This window comes from Aethalodelphis obliquidens, unplaced genomic scaffold, assembly GCF_003676395.1.
Source record: "Aethalodelphis obliquidens isolate GAN/ISIS:26980383/991018 unplaced genomic scaffold, ASM367639v1 scaffold2, whole genome shotgun sequence".
Classification (NCBI taxonomy): Eukaryota; Metazoa; Chordata; class Mammalia; order Artiodactyla; family Delphinidae; genus Aethalodelphis; species Aethalodelphis obliquidens.
The window spans coordinates 8,870,335-8,886,558 of NW_020837946.1; the positions used below are offsets into that span (position 1 = coordinate 8,870,335).

General features: G+C 43.5%; 1 protein-coding gene and 1 long non-coding RNA gene across 6 annotated transcripts in view; one reads left to right on the top strand and one right to left on the bottom strand.

The window, feature by feature from the left end:
* LOC113626891 (uncharacterized) overlaps positions 1-2,707 on the top strand; it is a 39,289-nt gene extending 36,582 nt beyond the window's left edge. The window contains exon 3 of the long non-coding RNA XR_003435324.1: positions 2,396-2,707. This is a non-coding gene — a long non-coding RNA (uncharacterized LOC113626891). The remainder of the gene's footprint in view (positions 1-2,395) is intronic.
* SP100 (SP100 nuclear body protein) overlaps positions 1-16,224 on the bottom strand; it is an 85,189-nt gene that overhangs the window by 32,204 nt on the left and 36,761 nt on the right. Inside the window, exons 4-10 of one of the 5 annotated variants that reach the window (XM_027118844.1) lie at positions 14,588-14,671; positions 10,214-10,333; positions 9,695-9,778; positions 7,384-7,530; positions 6,596-6,679; positions 2,718-2,771; positions 2,016-2,099 (exon numbers count right to left, since the gene is read on the bottom strand). In XM_027118844.1, the coding sequence (XP_026974645.1) occupies positions 2,016-2,099; positions 2,718-2,771; positions 6,596-6,679; positions 7,384-7,530; positions 9,695-9,778; positions 10,214-10,333; positions 14,588-14,671 (657 nt within the window). Of the gene's footprint in view, positions 1-2,015; positions 2,100-2,717; positions 2,772-6,595; positions 6,680-7,383; positions 7,531-9,694; positions 9,779-10,213; positions 10,364-13,187; positions 13,251-14,587; positions 14,672-16,224 lie in introns of all 5 variants that reach the window. The other 4 variants (XM_027118839.1, XM_027118829.1, XM_027118857.1 and 1 more) reach the window with 4 other exon arrangements.

A 16,224-nucleotide genomic window follows, 5' to 3' on the forward strand; every position in this document is an offset into this window, starting at 1 on the left:
CTTAAAAAACTTACAATCTTTGTGTTTATCTATATTTTCTTCAACCACATTTGGCTTCATCTCACAGTTTACCACTTTCATTGTCACCATCTGCCTGCTTTTTTGACACTGACCACACTATTGACTATTATTACTTCTGCCAGTTCTCTATGAGCTTTCTACATCACAGGACTGTCCATCAGTCACAGACTTTATTATCATGTTTCTGGTGAACTTCCTAGAGGTATCTTGAAAATTATCCATCTTCCTCTACAAAACTTCCCAATCTCGTGATATTTGGATCTCATGTCCACTTAGAAAAACTTGACACTTACTCAGATATCTTTTAATTTGAAGAAATTTACTCAGATATCTTTTCAGCCTAATTTTTCAATTATTTCTCCTTGCATTATCCACTTAGCATCACCTCCCTCCACCCAGAAGCTGAGCTCTTCTTTCTCTTTTGGCTCCTTCAAACCTGTTGAAAACAGTCCAAATCTGTGCACAGGCCTGTCTGTATATGAGTATGTGTATTGGTGTGTGCATGTATGGCAATGTTTTGGGGGAGAGATAGGTAAAGAAGGAAGAGCTTTTCCTCTGTGCAGACAGTAAAACAAAGATAACTGAGAACTAGTATCACAATTGGCTTTTCTATCACATGCTAATAGATTGGCATCTCTTCTGAGTCTCTTCCTCTATTTATTTTTAGAGCTTTGAATCCACAGGACATTGAAGGGAAATAAGGAAACAGCAGACTGTAGATGGCAACCAGGAGACAGACTTTGATGTGGTCATGCTGATCAATGTTCGAAGCTCAGATGGGCTGAAGAAAAATACACCTGTCCAATGACTACACCTCATATCCAACAGAGATTTTCTCTGTCTCTTTCAATCTAGCCACACCTTCTCCTCCTCCTTTTCTTCAATTTTCTGCCCATCTGTGAACTTCTCTGTCCCTGATTTCTCTTAACTTCTGTGTTGATTTCTCTCATTTCATCAGTTATACTCTTAATATCTGTTCTTTTTATTTCTCTGTTCATCCTTTTTGGCATTATCCTTCTAGGTGTTCTGTATATCATACAACTTGTTCCATTCCTACCCTCTCTGTTTCTTTATGGTTTTTGCTTTTTCCCTCTCAATCTGAATATATATTTCAAAATCCACACCAATACTGGTGATTATATACCCACCAATATATATACATATATATGTATATATGTGTGTGTATGTATACACACACACACACACACACACACACACACACATATATATATACATATGTATTTATTATCATTGCTAAATAAGTCTTCTTGCATCAGGCACTGATACATTCCCCTGTGAATATGCCAGGTCCCTCATATCCCCTCTTTCGACTCTGATCATGTGACACAGCTCTTATCTTCCTGCCGGTTACATAAAATAGTCACCCTTTCTTACCCTTAGACATTTGTACATCTATTTCCTCATCCTAAAATGAGGAAGCAAGAGTTAGCCTTCCTAAGACTTAGAGATTTTGTGGTAACAGAGTAAGATCTCATTTGCCAAAGGAATTTAAAATATCATGGTACAATCCAATTACAATGTGATGAATATCTGTCACAGACTATACTAAAGTTTGAGAATGGTGGATCTGAAGCTTTTATTTCTGTCTATAATTACACAGAAGGACCAGTTGTCTTTTGAGGCTTTTACGATTACAAATGACATTAATGTCAACCAGTATATCACTATAGAAATCTAGGATCTTAGTGTTAGCAGGCATGACAGTAAGTGTTTAAAAAGAGACCATCATTTTGGTGATTATTTCTGCTATAGGAATATAAAATTACATACATTTAGTGAATGTGAGTCATTCTATTAAACATGAATTTATAATAATTTCCTGCCTCTTTCCATTTTCTAAAATCCGAAAAGTAGTTCCCAGGATTAACTGGATACAAGGTAGTCAAGGTCTCAGAATAAAATGCACCAGGAAACAGTGTCTTTTCATTCCTGACATTCTGCAGGCCAAGGCTTGGCATCCTAATCTTCTTTACCTGACCCATTTCTCAGGAGTGAGCTAGACGTTTCCTGAGGCTCATCTTCGTTACTCAATTCTGAAGTGTCACCACTGCTGATCCCTGCAGAAAGAAGTAAAATTCCTTTACAGTCTCAGCCTGTGTCCTAGGACCTATACAGCATGGAGTTCTTTAAAAGGAAATCTGGAAAGGGGAAGCTTATGTAGAAGAGGTAGGAATATTCCTACCACCAGGCCCCCTACGGCTCCATCTGACGTCCTGGTCAAGGTTGCTCCAGGGACCACCCCCAAGGCCAGGACTGGACACAGCTTTGCCATGGAAGGCACTCGCTTTGATCACTTCTTTACCCTTTCCTCTTGTCTGCACATACTTCTGCTTCCACTTTGTTTCTTATCCAGGGGGACCGTGGAAGCAACATTTTCAAGATGTCAGAGCCTCCATCAGCTGGGCCCTCAGTGAGCACCCCTCCACCCTGGGAACCACTTTATCCTTTTATGTGAGTGAAGAATAAACCTGTACTGCACTTGTGACACTGAACCTCTTGAGGCCTACAAGTAACATCAATTAGCCCAGCTCACCTAATTCAACATGTATAATGTGAATCGTCTAAAATGCCAACAAGTTTATCATTTGATTTTAAAGGATATTACCAAAAATTTGAATGAAGCTTTTGTAGCAAAGAAAGATATTTGTTACAGCAAGAGTTTTGATTGTTCTTACGTCTTTTCCTGTTGCTTATGCAGCAAACTGATGTGTTTTCAATATCCCAAGGATCTGGAAGGAAAGGAAAATACAACCAGTAATCTATATCTAAAAGGTAGTAAATCTTATGACTACTCACACTGTAGACAGGATTTGGACTATAAAGACACAACGATGATCATTTCTGTCTCTTCCTGTCTAAAGGAAGTGAGCTCTACCAAATGGAGCAAAGGCCCCCCCAGTCCTTTAGCCCTAATTACAAAGTCAAAGAAGTTTTGAAAGCCAATATTTTTTCACAGGTTTGTACTAACTAGTTTGGCAATGAATCTGGACTTCAGCTGCCATGAGTCCAATAAAATATTTATCACAGTTGTTGTGAATTCGCACAATTTGCTGCAGGAACACTAATACAGTATATTTGAGAATGAGATTCTGTCCCAGACCCTACTGGAGTGTTTTATAACAAATAGGATATACACCACACTGTCTTTCTAAAATAATAAAACATTATATCTTACATCTGGCTTTAAAGATTTTGAATAAACGATCATGAATTTTTGCTAAGAGTCCAGGTTGTTAGTTCTGACTCTTCCAATAATTGTCCATATGTGATGTGTAAAGATCCTTAAATGTTTATGTGCTGGAGTTTCCTCATCTGTGAAATGAGGGAACAACAGTTTTCTGACCTACCTTTTAGGTTGTTGTAAACATAAAATGATACCTTATTTGTGAAGATGTTTTCAAATATCACTATACACGCCAATGTCATGTTGCAGGTAATGCTGGGTTCCTACCTGGCTCTGCCTTTCACTCTCCATGTGAGTTCATAAAAGACCCTCAAACATTACCAACTCCAGTTTCCTCATCTATAAACCTGGGATAACCTGGTTACCCTAACTCCCTGTTAAGGTTTTTGTAAAAACAAAGGGAAGCTTTATTTATAAAAACCCTATGAGAAATCACCATGTAAGCCAATGATTTAGCTATAATTGGGGTTTGAGAGTATTTGGTCTTAAGCTATTTTTCCATCCATAATTTAATAGAAGCACAAATTATTCTGTGAAGTCTTTCTAAGTTGGGGACTAATGACAATATTAACAACGTATAGAGGAATGCTGTGCTTAGTATGCTCCATAGAATGAAAGCATGCTGAGGAAGAAGTACACTATTTCCACTCTTTAGCATTAATAGATACGATAGTGTGTAGTAAAAGGTATAATTTTACTAGCATATTTTTGCTACATCTTCAATATATAAATTGACTGGGCTCATCCAGTTAAACAACAGTTTCTATACAATGCCTTCTTGCCTCCTTCCACTTCCCAACAGGGCCAGAAAAGTTAAATGTGGAAAATGATATCCTAGAGTGAATCAAATCAAGGCATGTGGAGAATGCTCAGAATAAGATTCACCAGGAAAACAGAGCTCTGGGTTTACACTCGGGATATTTGCTGTCCGTGGCTGCAATCCTTATCTTCCTACATGAGCCATCTGGGATCATGAGCAGGTGGCTTCTCTGGCCCCTCCTCCCTCACTTGGTTCTAAAAAGTCAAGGTTATTGGTCACTGCACAAAGGAACAGGATTCTCGAGGGGTTTGGGCGTGTGACCAAGGAACCCATTCAGCGGGAATTTCCCTCGTGAGAAAACTTGCAGAAGTCTTGAAAAGCCATGCGAGGCATGGCCTGCACCCAGGCCACTCTGGGCTGCCTTTCTAAGTCATCTGCTGTGTAGGTTAGTGATGTTCCATTCCCTGTTTCCAGAGCAGAGACAATTCAAATGCAAGGGGCAACTTTGCTCTGCTTGAACCTTACCCTCCTTCCCTTCTCTCTCTTCTACTTCTGACCCCTTCTGTTGTCTTTTCAAGCTTCCTTCATCTGCTGTTTCTCATGTAGGGTACCTTGGAGACCTTGTGTTCAGGACCTTGTGTGAGCCTACTCTCCTCACCTCCTCCCACCCCCTGCCAACCTGGTGCCCTCCTGAACTATTTGCAAGCCTGGGAAATAATTTTCTCATGTGTCTGAGCCGTAGATGTGTTTTAGGACTATCTTCTAGAGCAGTCTTCCTACTAGTACTAAGACAAAAGTGTTCCCTAAAAACTGCAACAAATCTACATTTTACTTTGATAGATCTAGTGAGCAATTAGATTGAGTGTATTATTTAAAATATTGCTCTTTTGTAGCACCAAGATCAGGTAACATTCTATTTCTTCTTAGGACTGTTCCTAGTGTGTTTCCATAAATAGGTATGTTTCTGATATTGTCTAGGTCTGAAAAGTAGAAAGGGACAAAAATTCACCAACTGTACACTACAGAGACACAGATCTTATGCAACTCAGGCTACCCATAGGATTGAGGAAATAACATTTTGATAATCATTTCGAGCTTCAATTTTACAAGAAAATAATGCAGAATCCAGGATGCTAGCCTTGTTATTCCCTTCAGTCTCCCATGAGACTTTGTAGAGAACTTGAAACATTTATGTGATTGTGTTTCCTCATCTAAAAGCAAGGGTTACAATGTCCATCCTGCTTAGCCCTTAAGGTTGTCGTAAGATATTTTTTGCAAAGGTCCTTTGAAAAATCACTGTATATGCCATGACTTGTTGAAGAATTCTGTCAAAAACAATCCTTTGGGTTTCAGAATGCCTTATATGAAGTCTTTATTTCTGCTAACACTAGGTAGCTGGACAAGTTATGACATGATTCAAGTTTGTGATCAGATGATAATATGACCTTCCAGTAAAGGAATACAGCCCACCCTTGAACAATATGGGTTTGAACTGCACAGGTCCACTTAAACTCAGATTTTTTCCATACTAAATACTACAGCAGGACTTCCCTGGTGGCACGGTGGTGGAGAATCTGCCTGCCAATGCAGGGGACAAGGGTCCGATCCCTGGTCTGGGAAGATCCCACATGCTGCAGAGCAACTAAGCCCGTGTGCCACAACTACTGAGCCTTCCGCACCACAACTAGTGAAGCCCATGCACCTAGAGCCCGTGCTCCACAACTAGAGAAAGCCCCTGCTCAGCAACGAAGACCCAACACAGCCAAAAAAAAAAAAAAAGAAAAAGAAATTAAATACTATAGCACTAAACGATCCACAGTTGGTGGAATTCATGGATGCCACCTGCGTGTATGGAGGGCTGACTCTTAAGTTATAGGCAGATTTTTGACTGCACTGGAGGTTGGTGCCCTTAACCCGCGCATTGCCAACCGTATTTAGCTTTCTGTTCTTTGTAGAAATCACTGCATAAATCCACCACTTCATAGGCATAGCAACTAGTAGGGTTTTTTATTTTGGCCGCGCACAGGCTTTCTCTAGTTGCGACGAGTGGGGGCCACTCTTTGTTGCGGTGCACGGGCCTCTCATCGCGGTGGCTTCTCTTGCTGTGGAGCACGCGATCTAGGCACACGGGCTCAGTAGTTGTGGCACGTGGGCTCAGTAGTTGTGGCATGCGGGCTCTAGAGCGCAGGCTCAGCAGCTGTGGCGCACGGGCTTAGTTACTCCGTGGCATGTGGGATCTTCCCAGACCAGGGCTCAAACCCGTGTCCCCTGAATTGGCAGGCGGATTCTTAACCACTGTGCCACCAGGGAAGCCCACAGCTAGTAGTTTTAAACACACTCATTACTTTGCTGGCCTATTTCTACTATATAATCAATACAGGGTATGTATATTTATTAATGGGACCCAATAGTTAATAGGCCTCATCCTCAGATATAGATTTCATATCTCTCTGCATTTCCCATAAAAGTCCAGTAAAATAAAGACAGAGAATAGGATTCCAGAGTAAACTGGAACCATGCTACAGAAGGGGCTCAGAATAAGATGCTCAGGAAACAGTGACTCTAGTTCAGGTTCCTGCAGCCTAGGCCTGGCTCTCCCACTTCCTTACCAGACGCCTTTCTCAGTGCTGATGTGGAGGGTTCTGGGGACATGTCTCCATCACTGGATTCTGCGGAGTCCTCACTGCTGATCACTGCACAGAGGAACAAAACCACTTAGGATCTCAGGGTGGAGCCCACACAGCAGGAAACCTCAGAATGAGAGCACTAGGAAGATCTAGAAGCTAGGTTAACTCAAGGCACCGTGACCTGTGCTTGAATGTGTGTGACCTGCAGGTTTCTCCAGGTCCTGCACAAAACGTGATGATATTCACAGAGGGCAGCTTTGCCCATTCTGCCAACACTCTTCTTCCCTCACCCTCATTCTACCTCTTACCACCACCCTCAATCTACCTCTGACCCTCTACTTCATTCTACCTCTTTCTTTCATTCTTATTTTATTTCCTTACCTTCCTCTTGGCTTGCCCAATTTTCCCTACTTATGCCTCTCTTTCTGGGGATGGTATCTCTTTATACCTCGCTTTGTCTTCATGTGTTTCTTTTCCATCTCCTCTCTTGAATACCTTGGGTCTCTGATTTTTTTCCCTTTTCTTTATCTTGTACCCCCATACTTTCCTCTCTTGCCTTAGAAATTGTCTCTTGGACATCAATACTTATTATTTACCCCTTTTGTCTTTTGATATTTTTCCAGTTCCTGGGGAATCTCTTCTGCTAAACTCACTGCAGAGGGCACTGGTTCCCTCCCCTTCCTGCCTCTGCCCGTGGCCACCAGCCTCTGACCTGCCCCAGCCTCTTGCCCTGTTCCTGTGATTCCTGCTCCACACTGTGTCAGCCTTACCTATTACATCAGGTGCCTGGTTACAGTCAGTCCTTGCCTGGGTTTGCCATTCAACTTCGGGGTTAAAAAATGGCTTTTCCTTCTTTATATCCACTAGAAGGACAGAACAGGAATTCATTTGAAATCCATGGTTGGGTAGCGTTGCTTCTGGATCAAATTGTAATGAATGAAGAATTTTAATTTGGCACTCCAAAAGATAGTAAGCACTGTTCATTAGCATTAACAGCCTTCTCCTTGTAATTCCACTGCAGGAGGGAGGCTTCACCCCGACCCTTCTCCTTGCTGCTGTTCAACTCTGTCCCTTTCTTTGTGTCTCTCTCAATTCTCAGGTTTGTTTTTACTTTCTTTTCACTTACTTTTCTCATCTTTTGATGATTTTTCCCTTTTCAAAAATAAAAATCACAATTGCAGTATAACCCATAATAAAAATGCATAAATCATAAATTTTGAATTATCACAGAACAAGCATATCTGGGTAACCATCACTTTGGTCAAGTAATAGGAGATTACTAACACTCCAGAAACCTCTTAGAGATGCCCCACTAACTGTCCAGATGTATCTGGCTCAAGTTAACCACCACTTTGACACTTTTAATACCATAGATGATTGATTTTACTAGTTCAAAATTTATACAAATTTATATAAGTGGAATCATTCACTCTTGCTCTCTCTCTGTGTCCCTCTGACTTTTCAGGGGCAGGGGTGGATTTGGCTTCTTTAGTCAACATGTGTGTGATAGTCATCTGTATCCATTTCATATATTTATCTTCACCACTATATAATATTCCTTTATAGAAATTATCCATTAAAAAATAAAACCATAAAATATCAATTTTTGCTGGCTCAAGCTCTAGAATACTATGAATAATGCTATGATGAACATTCTTTTGTATGTGTTTTGATGAAGATAATATGCATTTCTGTTGATCTGTTGAGGAATGTAATTGCTGAGTCATAGGCTATGTGTAAAGTTAGGATTGACAGAAGTGACAGAACCATGGCTGGCTTAATCCACTAAGTTTTGGGACTATTTTTTTATACAGCAATAGATAACTGATACAGCTTCCAAATAGAGATGTCCATCAGATCTTTGAATACAGATCTTCAAGCACTTGGAGGAATGAGTCTAGAGATAGGTCTGGCTGGAGATGTACATCTAGGAATCAATAGATGATGGATGGTACTGAAACCATGGGGAGGGTGAGATGCCTGAGGAGAGGCCTATTTTTATCTGAGGGGGTTACAGGGCTATTTTGATCATTGCAGATACCTTACCCTTCTCAATGGTATTAGGAACAGTCCCTTGTGTCTTCTTGTTTGATGACTGTCTCCTCAAATGGGGCAATGTCTTGATTTGTCTCCTCTCTCTGTTTGGCCCACTCTCTACCAATTTTTAATTAATTGTCCTTTAAGTTATTCTCTTTGTGCCTCTCCTACCCCCATTTTTCTATTTATTGGTATTCTTTTTCATCTGTATCTTTCTCTATTCATCTCTTTTCCTCTACATTTGTAATCACTGTCCCCAGGGTCCAGCAGGGTCTAGGACCAGGCAAAGGAGGTGCCTGGGGCACACAAATGTGCCAAGGGTAAGATAATCCTTATATGTGCCCCAGGGTCTCACCCTAGACCTGAGCCTGCTGTCCCGTACCTGCTTTTTCAATGTATCCATTCTCCGTTACGTTTCCTACTTTCTCCTACTCTATCCCTGTTTCTTAATTATTATTATGACCTGCGTATGTCTCCTCTATATCAATTTTGTCTTTCTATATATTTTCCTCATTTAAGCATTCAAATCATCACCAAAGTTCTCCCTGTGTGCCACTGTCCAACAAACCACATCCCTCTACCTGCCACTTCCTTCTAAAAGGCCCTTCACCTGGGCTTCCTTACTTGCAAATCTGACCTGCAACATCTTACATGATTTACATGTTTCTGTTATAACCTCTGAAAAGGAAGTTGCAACTTATTTCTTTTCATCACCTCCACAACATGGCATTATTTTGATTCCATGTCAATTTATCTAAAATCTATCTCACTCTTGTACTTTGTTATTTGGTGCTCCACAGTCCACCTTTTCCTATTCTTCCTCTTTGCATTCTCTTCCCAGGGACACCCCATCCACTAAAGAGCTCAGCTCTCCTTCTCCCTCGCAACTTACACCTGCTAAAATCAGCCAGAGGTTGTGGAGAAGGCTGTGTGTCTTGGACAGTGTTAGGATTGGGAAGGGGTGTATTGGTATGGGAGAACAAAGGAGAGCTTTTACTCTCATAGAAAAACAAAGATGGAATTAGAAAATTGGTAAGTAATTACTTTCTTCCTCATAAGGCAATGGGCTGGGTGTCTCTTTTCTTGCATCACCATTATTTGATTGGATAGGTACTTGTTCGCAGGACTCTGAAGATAAAAAAGACCACAGAGACTTGCTTTGCCCTGTTTCCATTTTCTTGCATTTCATCCGACTTCTCTTTCCTTCTTATGTTTCTACTTACAGGCTGTCTGCGTATATTGCCACCTTCACCCCGTGAAAGTACCATGTTTCATTGATTCTGGAGCCGATCTCTCCCTGACTTGTTCGACTTTTGTTTCTGTCTCTCTTCCCCGGTGGGGCTCTGCAACTCTTTGCCTTCTGTCTCTTAGTTTTTCCTTTCTCACTTTCTTCCTCCAGGTCTCTCCCATCAATATATCAGGCCCCATTCCTGCCCTCTGTGTATCTGTGTGATTTTCCCCTTCTTTGTTAATAGATGTCTTGAGTGGTGCATTACTTCCTTCTCTGCCACTAGTCAGGACCTCTTGGCCATTCCACACTCACGCAAACCCAGCCAGTCTTACCTGCTGGTTCAGACTCTTGGGCACATTGTTCATTTGCTTGTTGGCTTTCTAGCGCATCGATTGGGTCACTGGTTGTATCTTGCCTCGTTGCATTTATCTGTTCTGTTTCACAGAGGTGATCCAAGAGTGCATTTTCAGGTGAGGTCATACCTAAATCATGTTTTGATTCATCATACTTTGTTTTCCTCTGGCATCAGTCAGCGTCCAACAGGAAAATACAAACATTTTTAAGCTTTTAAAGCAGAGGAAATTTAATCCAGGGATTGGTTACTTGGTGAATGGAAGAGCAGAGAAGATCAAGTGGAAGAATGCAGCAACCTGAAGCACAGTCAACAGAAAGCTATGGGAGGGACGGAGGGTGGGCTCATGGGCTGAGGTCACTGGGTAGGCAGAAGCTGGACCGTGGCTGGCCTGCCTGGTGGAAGGTGGAGTCAAGGCTGTGATGCAGCCACTCCTAGAATTGCCACTGGAGATAGTGGTGGGGCAACACCTGGCTTCTCCCTTATTCCCACTCTCTTACTAGTGTCTCCCACGTTAGGAGCCCAGCGGGGAGCCAGAAGCAAGGGGAGCTGGCAAGCAAGTCCGCAGGGGCCAGTGGCCAGAGAGCAAGGGCAGAGCAGGGGAGGGTAAGGAATGAGGCCCTGGGTAAACCACCCAGGACCGGCACACACGCCCTTCCCCCATGGCAAACCTTCTCTGCTCATTATTGATTCCATCCACCCATCCCACTCTGTTCCCACCGGCCTCAATAATGTATGAATACATAGACATATTTTTCAGTGCAGTGTGGATTTTTCTCATTTAGTGCTTTTCTAAACAAAGTAATTTACGTAAAGCATGATTTAAAATTATTTCCCAAGGTTTTAATACAGAACGTGGGTCCTGGTGCATGCTTTGTGCCACATCCTGGTGGGCATGAGACACAGCCCTTCCTGTCCCTGTGCATGTCACAGCCCGCCGTACTTGTTGGGTCACACTCTTGGACACACTTATCGGTGGCCTGTTGTGTATCATTTGGGTCCTAGGTTGAAGTTTCTCTCTTCATTGCTCGCCATCACTGAGATGCTCTGGGATTCCACTTCCTGGCAGGGTTGCCCCCAGACCACACTGTGAGTTTTAAAGAATTTCATTGCCTCCTCCCTCCACTCCCCCCCCCACCCCCCGCCACACACACACACGTAGAATCCCTTCTCTCTGCTCCTTACTCGTCGCAGTGCCATCCACTCACCCCTTCCTGTTCCCACCAGCTGTACGAATAGATGAATGGCTAATATGTATTCATACATTTTGGGGTATTTTAAAATGTTAACTTTCTGAATAATTGTGATTTGGTAAAAGTATAACTGTGTTTTCAGAAATCACTCTGAAAGTTTTTTCTTTTCTAAAAATGTATTACTAATTTAGAACATTCTTTCTTAAATAACACATCCCGACTGGAAGCTACATAATAAGAGCCTTTCATATTGTGGGAAGTTCCCTGAGCCTCTTCTATGTTCCTTAATTCCTAAGGAGAGTCATGGAAAAAAGATTTATAATTTATTATAGACTAGTGTGCTCTAAGCATGGGGAAACTATGACCCTCAATTTATCTTCCTGGGCCAGAAGTTGGTATTGCTTTTATCACTGCTTTTCCAGCCTGGGGAATCAGTAAATCCAACGGACATCTGTGAGAGAAGAAAATCCCAAAGTTTACTATAATGGTTAAAAGCTTAGACTCTGGCACCAGATACAAATAATGATGATAATTAAATGTAGTAATAATAACAAATGCACGGAACACTGATGAACCCCCAGGCATGATTGTAAGTGCTTTACAGGATATGACTTGTTTAAAATCCAGCACCCTCTGAAGTAGGTACTATTATCATGTCCTTTTTAAAGATGTTGAAACTGAGGGACAAAAAGAGGTAGTCACTTCCCTGAGATCGCGAGGTAGAATTTGAAGCTAGGCCATGGGCACCTGAATTCCTGCTGTGACGCTATTCACAGCAGAGTTCAATCCCAATTCTCAGTTGGGTGAACTTGTGCAAATAACCAAACTCTCTAAGCTGATACTTTTTCCTCTGAAAAACAAGGGTAATATATACCTCGTTTTCAGGTTTGAGGGAAGATTAAATAAACTATTAGCTGCATCAATATACAGTATACTGTGATCGGAAAAATCAAATCATTATGATTAATGTTTTAGATTAACAATATATTTTTTTGTACCAGTATTTTTTACTCAGGATCAAACACATGCTGAATACCTAGTATCAGTCATTCTGGGTAATGCATTTGCATCATTGTTCCATTTCATAGCCTCATGACAGATAGGTATGATGATCCCTACATTACAAATGAGAACACTGAGACTCAGGGAAATAATAATATTTTAAATAATAACACTATTAAGAGTGTTATGGGCTAATGGAGGTCAAGCGCTGTAAGCAGTGGTTATTAGTTGCTAAAGTACCAAAGGTTTCTTTCGGATGCCTGCCTGGTGTTTGGAGGGCAGCTCCTGGCCTCTGCTCCAGGGATGGAGGGAGAGGGTTTGCACGGGAGACAATTGGTGTCCATGGCCCTGGGTGAGGGACCCGGCAGGGGAGGTACCCTGTCCCCTGAGGAACGCTCATCACCTGCTCCCCCGCCACTGTGGCTGCAGCACTGACCACTGCTGCACATGACATCAAAGCACTGAGGTCGCTGCCTGATCAAGCAGGACAGAGCAGAAAACTGTGAAGCCAGGCACCTGGGCAAAAGGTCCAGGCCCAGAGCCTTCAGGGACTGGCAGCAAGTGCGTTTAAGGAGCGTGGAAGGAGCCACCCTCCCAGGCAACCCAGAGTACGAAGACTCTGTTATCTAAATCCTCGGAGAAATTGCAGATGCAAAGACTGACAAATTTTTGTTACAAAGCAGCAGCCACTCCGCCCCCAAAACAGTCCAGAATGGGACACAAGCAGCAAAGGATCATAGAACAGAGTCAAGAACAGACCATCATAAGATGAGGACTCTCTGCAACACCAAGTCCGGCCTTGACAGGAGTTTTCCCAAGTCCGTAGGGGGGAAAATTAAAAGTTTATCTCAGATATTGAAGTATGGGCTGTGCCAACCTCCCCTAATCCCTTTTTTATAGGTAAGAAGTTTAAGAGCCCCTGCAGATATCAATACAGAGACCATCTGGACCTGGTGGATCTCATCCAACTCTTGTAGTCAAACTCCAGTCCATAGACTGGAAGACAGGTCAGCGGCACCCTGGCTGAGAGTGCCTCGGCCAGGCCATCTCCCTGGGTGACCTCCACCAGCCATTCAGTAACTAGTGATGGCTTATCTTGACTCCCACGGTCATAGTGAACTTGCCTGTGTCCCCAGAGCTGCCCCTGACTGGTGGCCTTCCCTTACTTCCTGCAAAGTCCTGCTGCCTCTTCCCCACTCCCTCTTACTCCACTCCCTCCCTGTGCAGGTCTTGTTGGCCTTTCCATGAGGATTCAGTGTCTGATTCTCCACTTTCTCCAGCCCTTGGGATTCTTTTTCAGTATCTTTCCCTCTTTATATGTTTCCCTATTTTTTTTTTTTCATGGTTCTGTCTTTTCCATTAGGTTACCAGGTAGTATCCAGGGTTGCAAACACAGGCTCTGGGTTCAGAATGCCTGGGTCTATCCTTGCTCATTGACCCCAGGACGACTATTTACATGGTCTATCTAGATTTCAGCTTCCTTATCTGCAAAATGGGCACATAAGTGATAACATCATCCAATGGCACTAATCCCACAACTGCCAGAATAAATGTTCAATCAAGTGAGCTGTTAATAACTTGGTTGTTTTTGTTGTGTCTCTGACCCCTTTCTCCTTTCATTTCTTCTTTTTCTTCCTCTCTGTCTCTCAAATACCCACATCCTCTCCTCCACGTCTCTACCACTTCCTCGCTTCTGTCTCTGTATGACTGCCTTTCTCCTTAAACATTCCTGCTCTTGAACAATATCCCCCACGTTTAAATCGGTCCCTTCTTCTGCTATCATCAAGGGTCTCCTCTTTGACGTTGACCTTGGGCCCATAGTCCTTAGCCCTTCACACCTTTACACTGATCTTCTCCTACAGGAGTCTTTCTAAATCACAATTACTTCCAGGTAGTCATTCTCTTTAAATCTGGTTACTGACACCCTGGGTTCCTCTTCCTTTGTCTTGGTATTTGGGCCAACAATCTCTTGTCACAGCTACTTCTCCAGGACTCAGCCTCTCGTTCGATGCTCATATAGACACCCCTCGCCACCTTCTCCATGGTCCTTCAATATTTCTTCCCTGATTCTCAGTGTTTGCTCAGGACTCGGACTCCCACCTCCCCTTCTCCTTTTCCTCTTAGCAGATGAGAATCGCTTTTGTATTTGTCTCAATTACCTTGCTCAAGGCTTAGTGGGAGAGTAGGCCTCTCCTCCGTCTCTTCTTCATTGCTTTCTTCATGATTAATTTTCTTCTGGATTGCTGAAGAGAGGGACAGAGAAGAAGACAATTAGAGATCTCCACCAGAGACCAGGAACACCATCTCAAAATTACAAATTTAGAAATTCCTAGCCCTGGGGTCACTCAGAGCTCAGCGGGTCCCAATCTTCATGGTAAAGTTCCCCCATCATCCTTGGACAGAATAGAAGCCCCAGCAAGGGAACTGCTATGTTCCACACCCAGAACTGAGCCACTTGTATGTAAGGATAAAGGAGTCGTGGAAACATCCTGATCCTGTCAGTTATGTAAAATAAACCTCACATCGTGGGGAAAGCACATGTCAAGATAAATAAGGAAAGTGAAATGTGTTTACTGAACTGTTCAAACTGTAAGGAAGAAACAGAGACTTCCTCTGGAGAAGGGGTAGGATCCTAGAGAGATCTGTGTGTATAAAAGGGAAAGCCCAAGAGCTATAAAGATGGGACTAGGGACTTCCCTGGTGGTCCAGTGGTTAAGACTTTGAGCTCCCAATGCAGGGGGCCCAGGTTCCCATCCCCGGTCAGGGAACTAGATCCGCATGCCACAACTAAGAACCTGCATTCTGCAACTAAAAGAGCCCGCGTGCTGCCTGAAAGATCCAGCGTGCCGCAACTAAGATCTGGTGCAGCCAAATAAATAAATAAATATTAAAAAGAAATAAAAATAAAGATGGGACTAGATAAGACGAGGGTTGGGCTTAATTGTGCTGGGGAGGATGAGCGGTTCCAAAAGAGACCAAGCAGAGGGGCTGACACGTGTGGTGGGGTTACTAGACAGGGTTCCCATAGTGGTCCAGATCCCACAAAGGACACTCTGAAGCCGCAAGCAGGGAGTGCCTGTGGCAGCACTGCAGGACGTCCCCACGACTCCAGGACCAGGGACCCAGGAGGCTGCCCCAACGAGGAGAGGCCAGGACACCAGCCCAGGGCCCCTGCAGCTAGGTGACCCAGCAAGCGTAGGAGGAAGGAAATAAACCAGGGAGCCTAGGGGGTGGGTCCCTGCCAGGAGTCCGGGGAGGAGACACCAGGGGAGGCAGTGGAGCCCGGGCTGCCCCAGAGCTGATGGCAGGAGCACCTCCTGGGACAGTGCCTTCGAGGGGGTGAGATGGACAGGACTGTGAGAGCCATGGCTGCTTTGTCTTCCCCAGGACACGGGCTTCAAGCCTCAGCAAAACCAGGCGGAAGGTACGAGGAGAACAATGGCCCAAAGCCCAGAAGAGTTGAAGGAGGGCTGTGGGCAGGCACTGGGGGCTTCGGCACATGAGATGGAGGTGGGGACCTGGCAACAGGAGAGAGGTCACGCCCTGGCCACAGTCCCCAGCCTCTGGCTTTGGTCACTGACCCGAGCTCTCAGGGACAGCAGAGTCCAGGAGGCGGCGGCAGCAACCTCCTCTAGGGGCAGGTGGATGGCAGCCAGTGTAGGTGCGAGTCGCCCCAGCATTTAAAAAGCATAAATTATGCCTTCTCAGGAAAAAGTCAAGATTTAGTTTTTTTTTTTTTTTTTTTTTTTTTTTGTTCGGTGCTTCTTTTGTGTTGTTCTTTCGGTGTTCTGCGCTG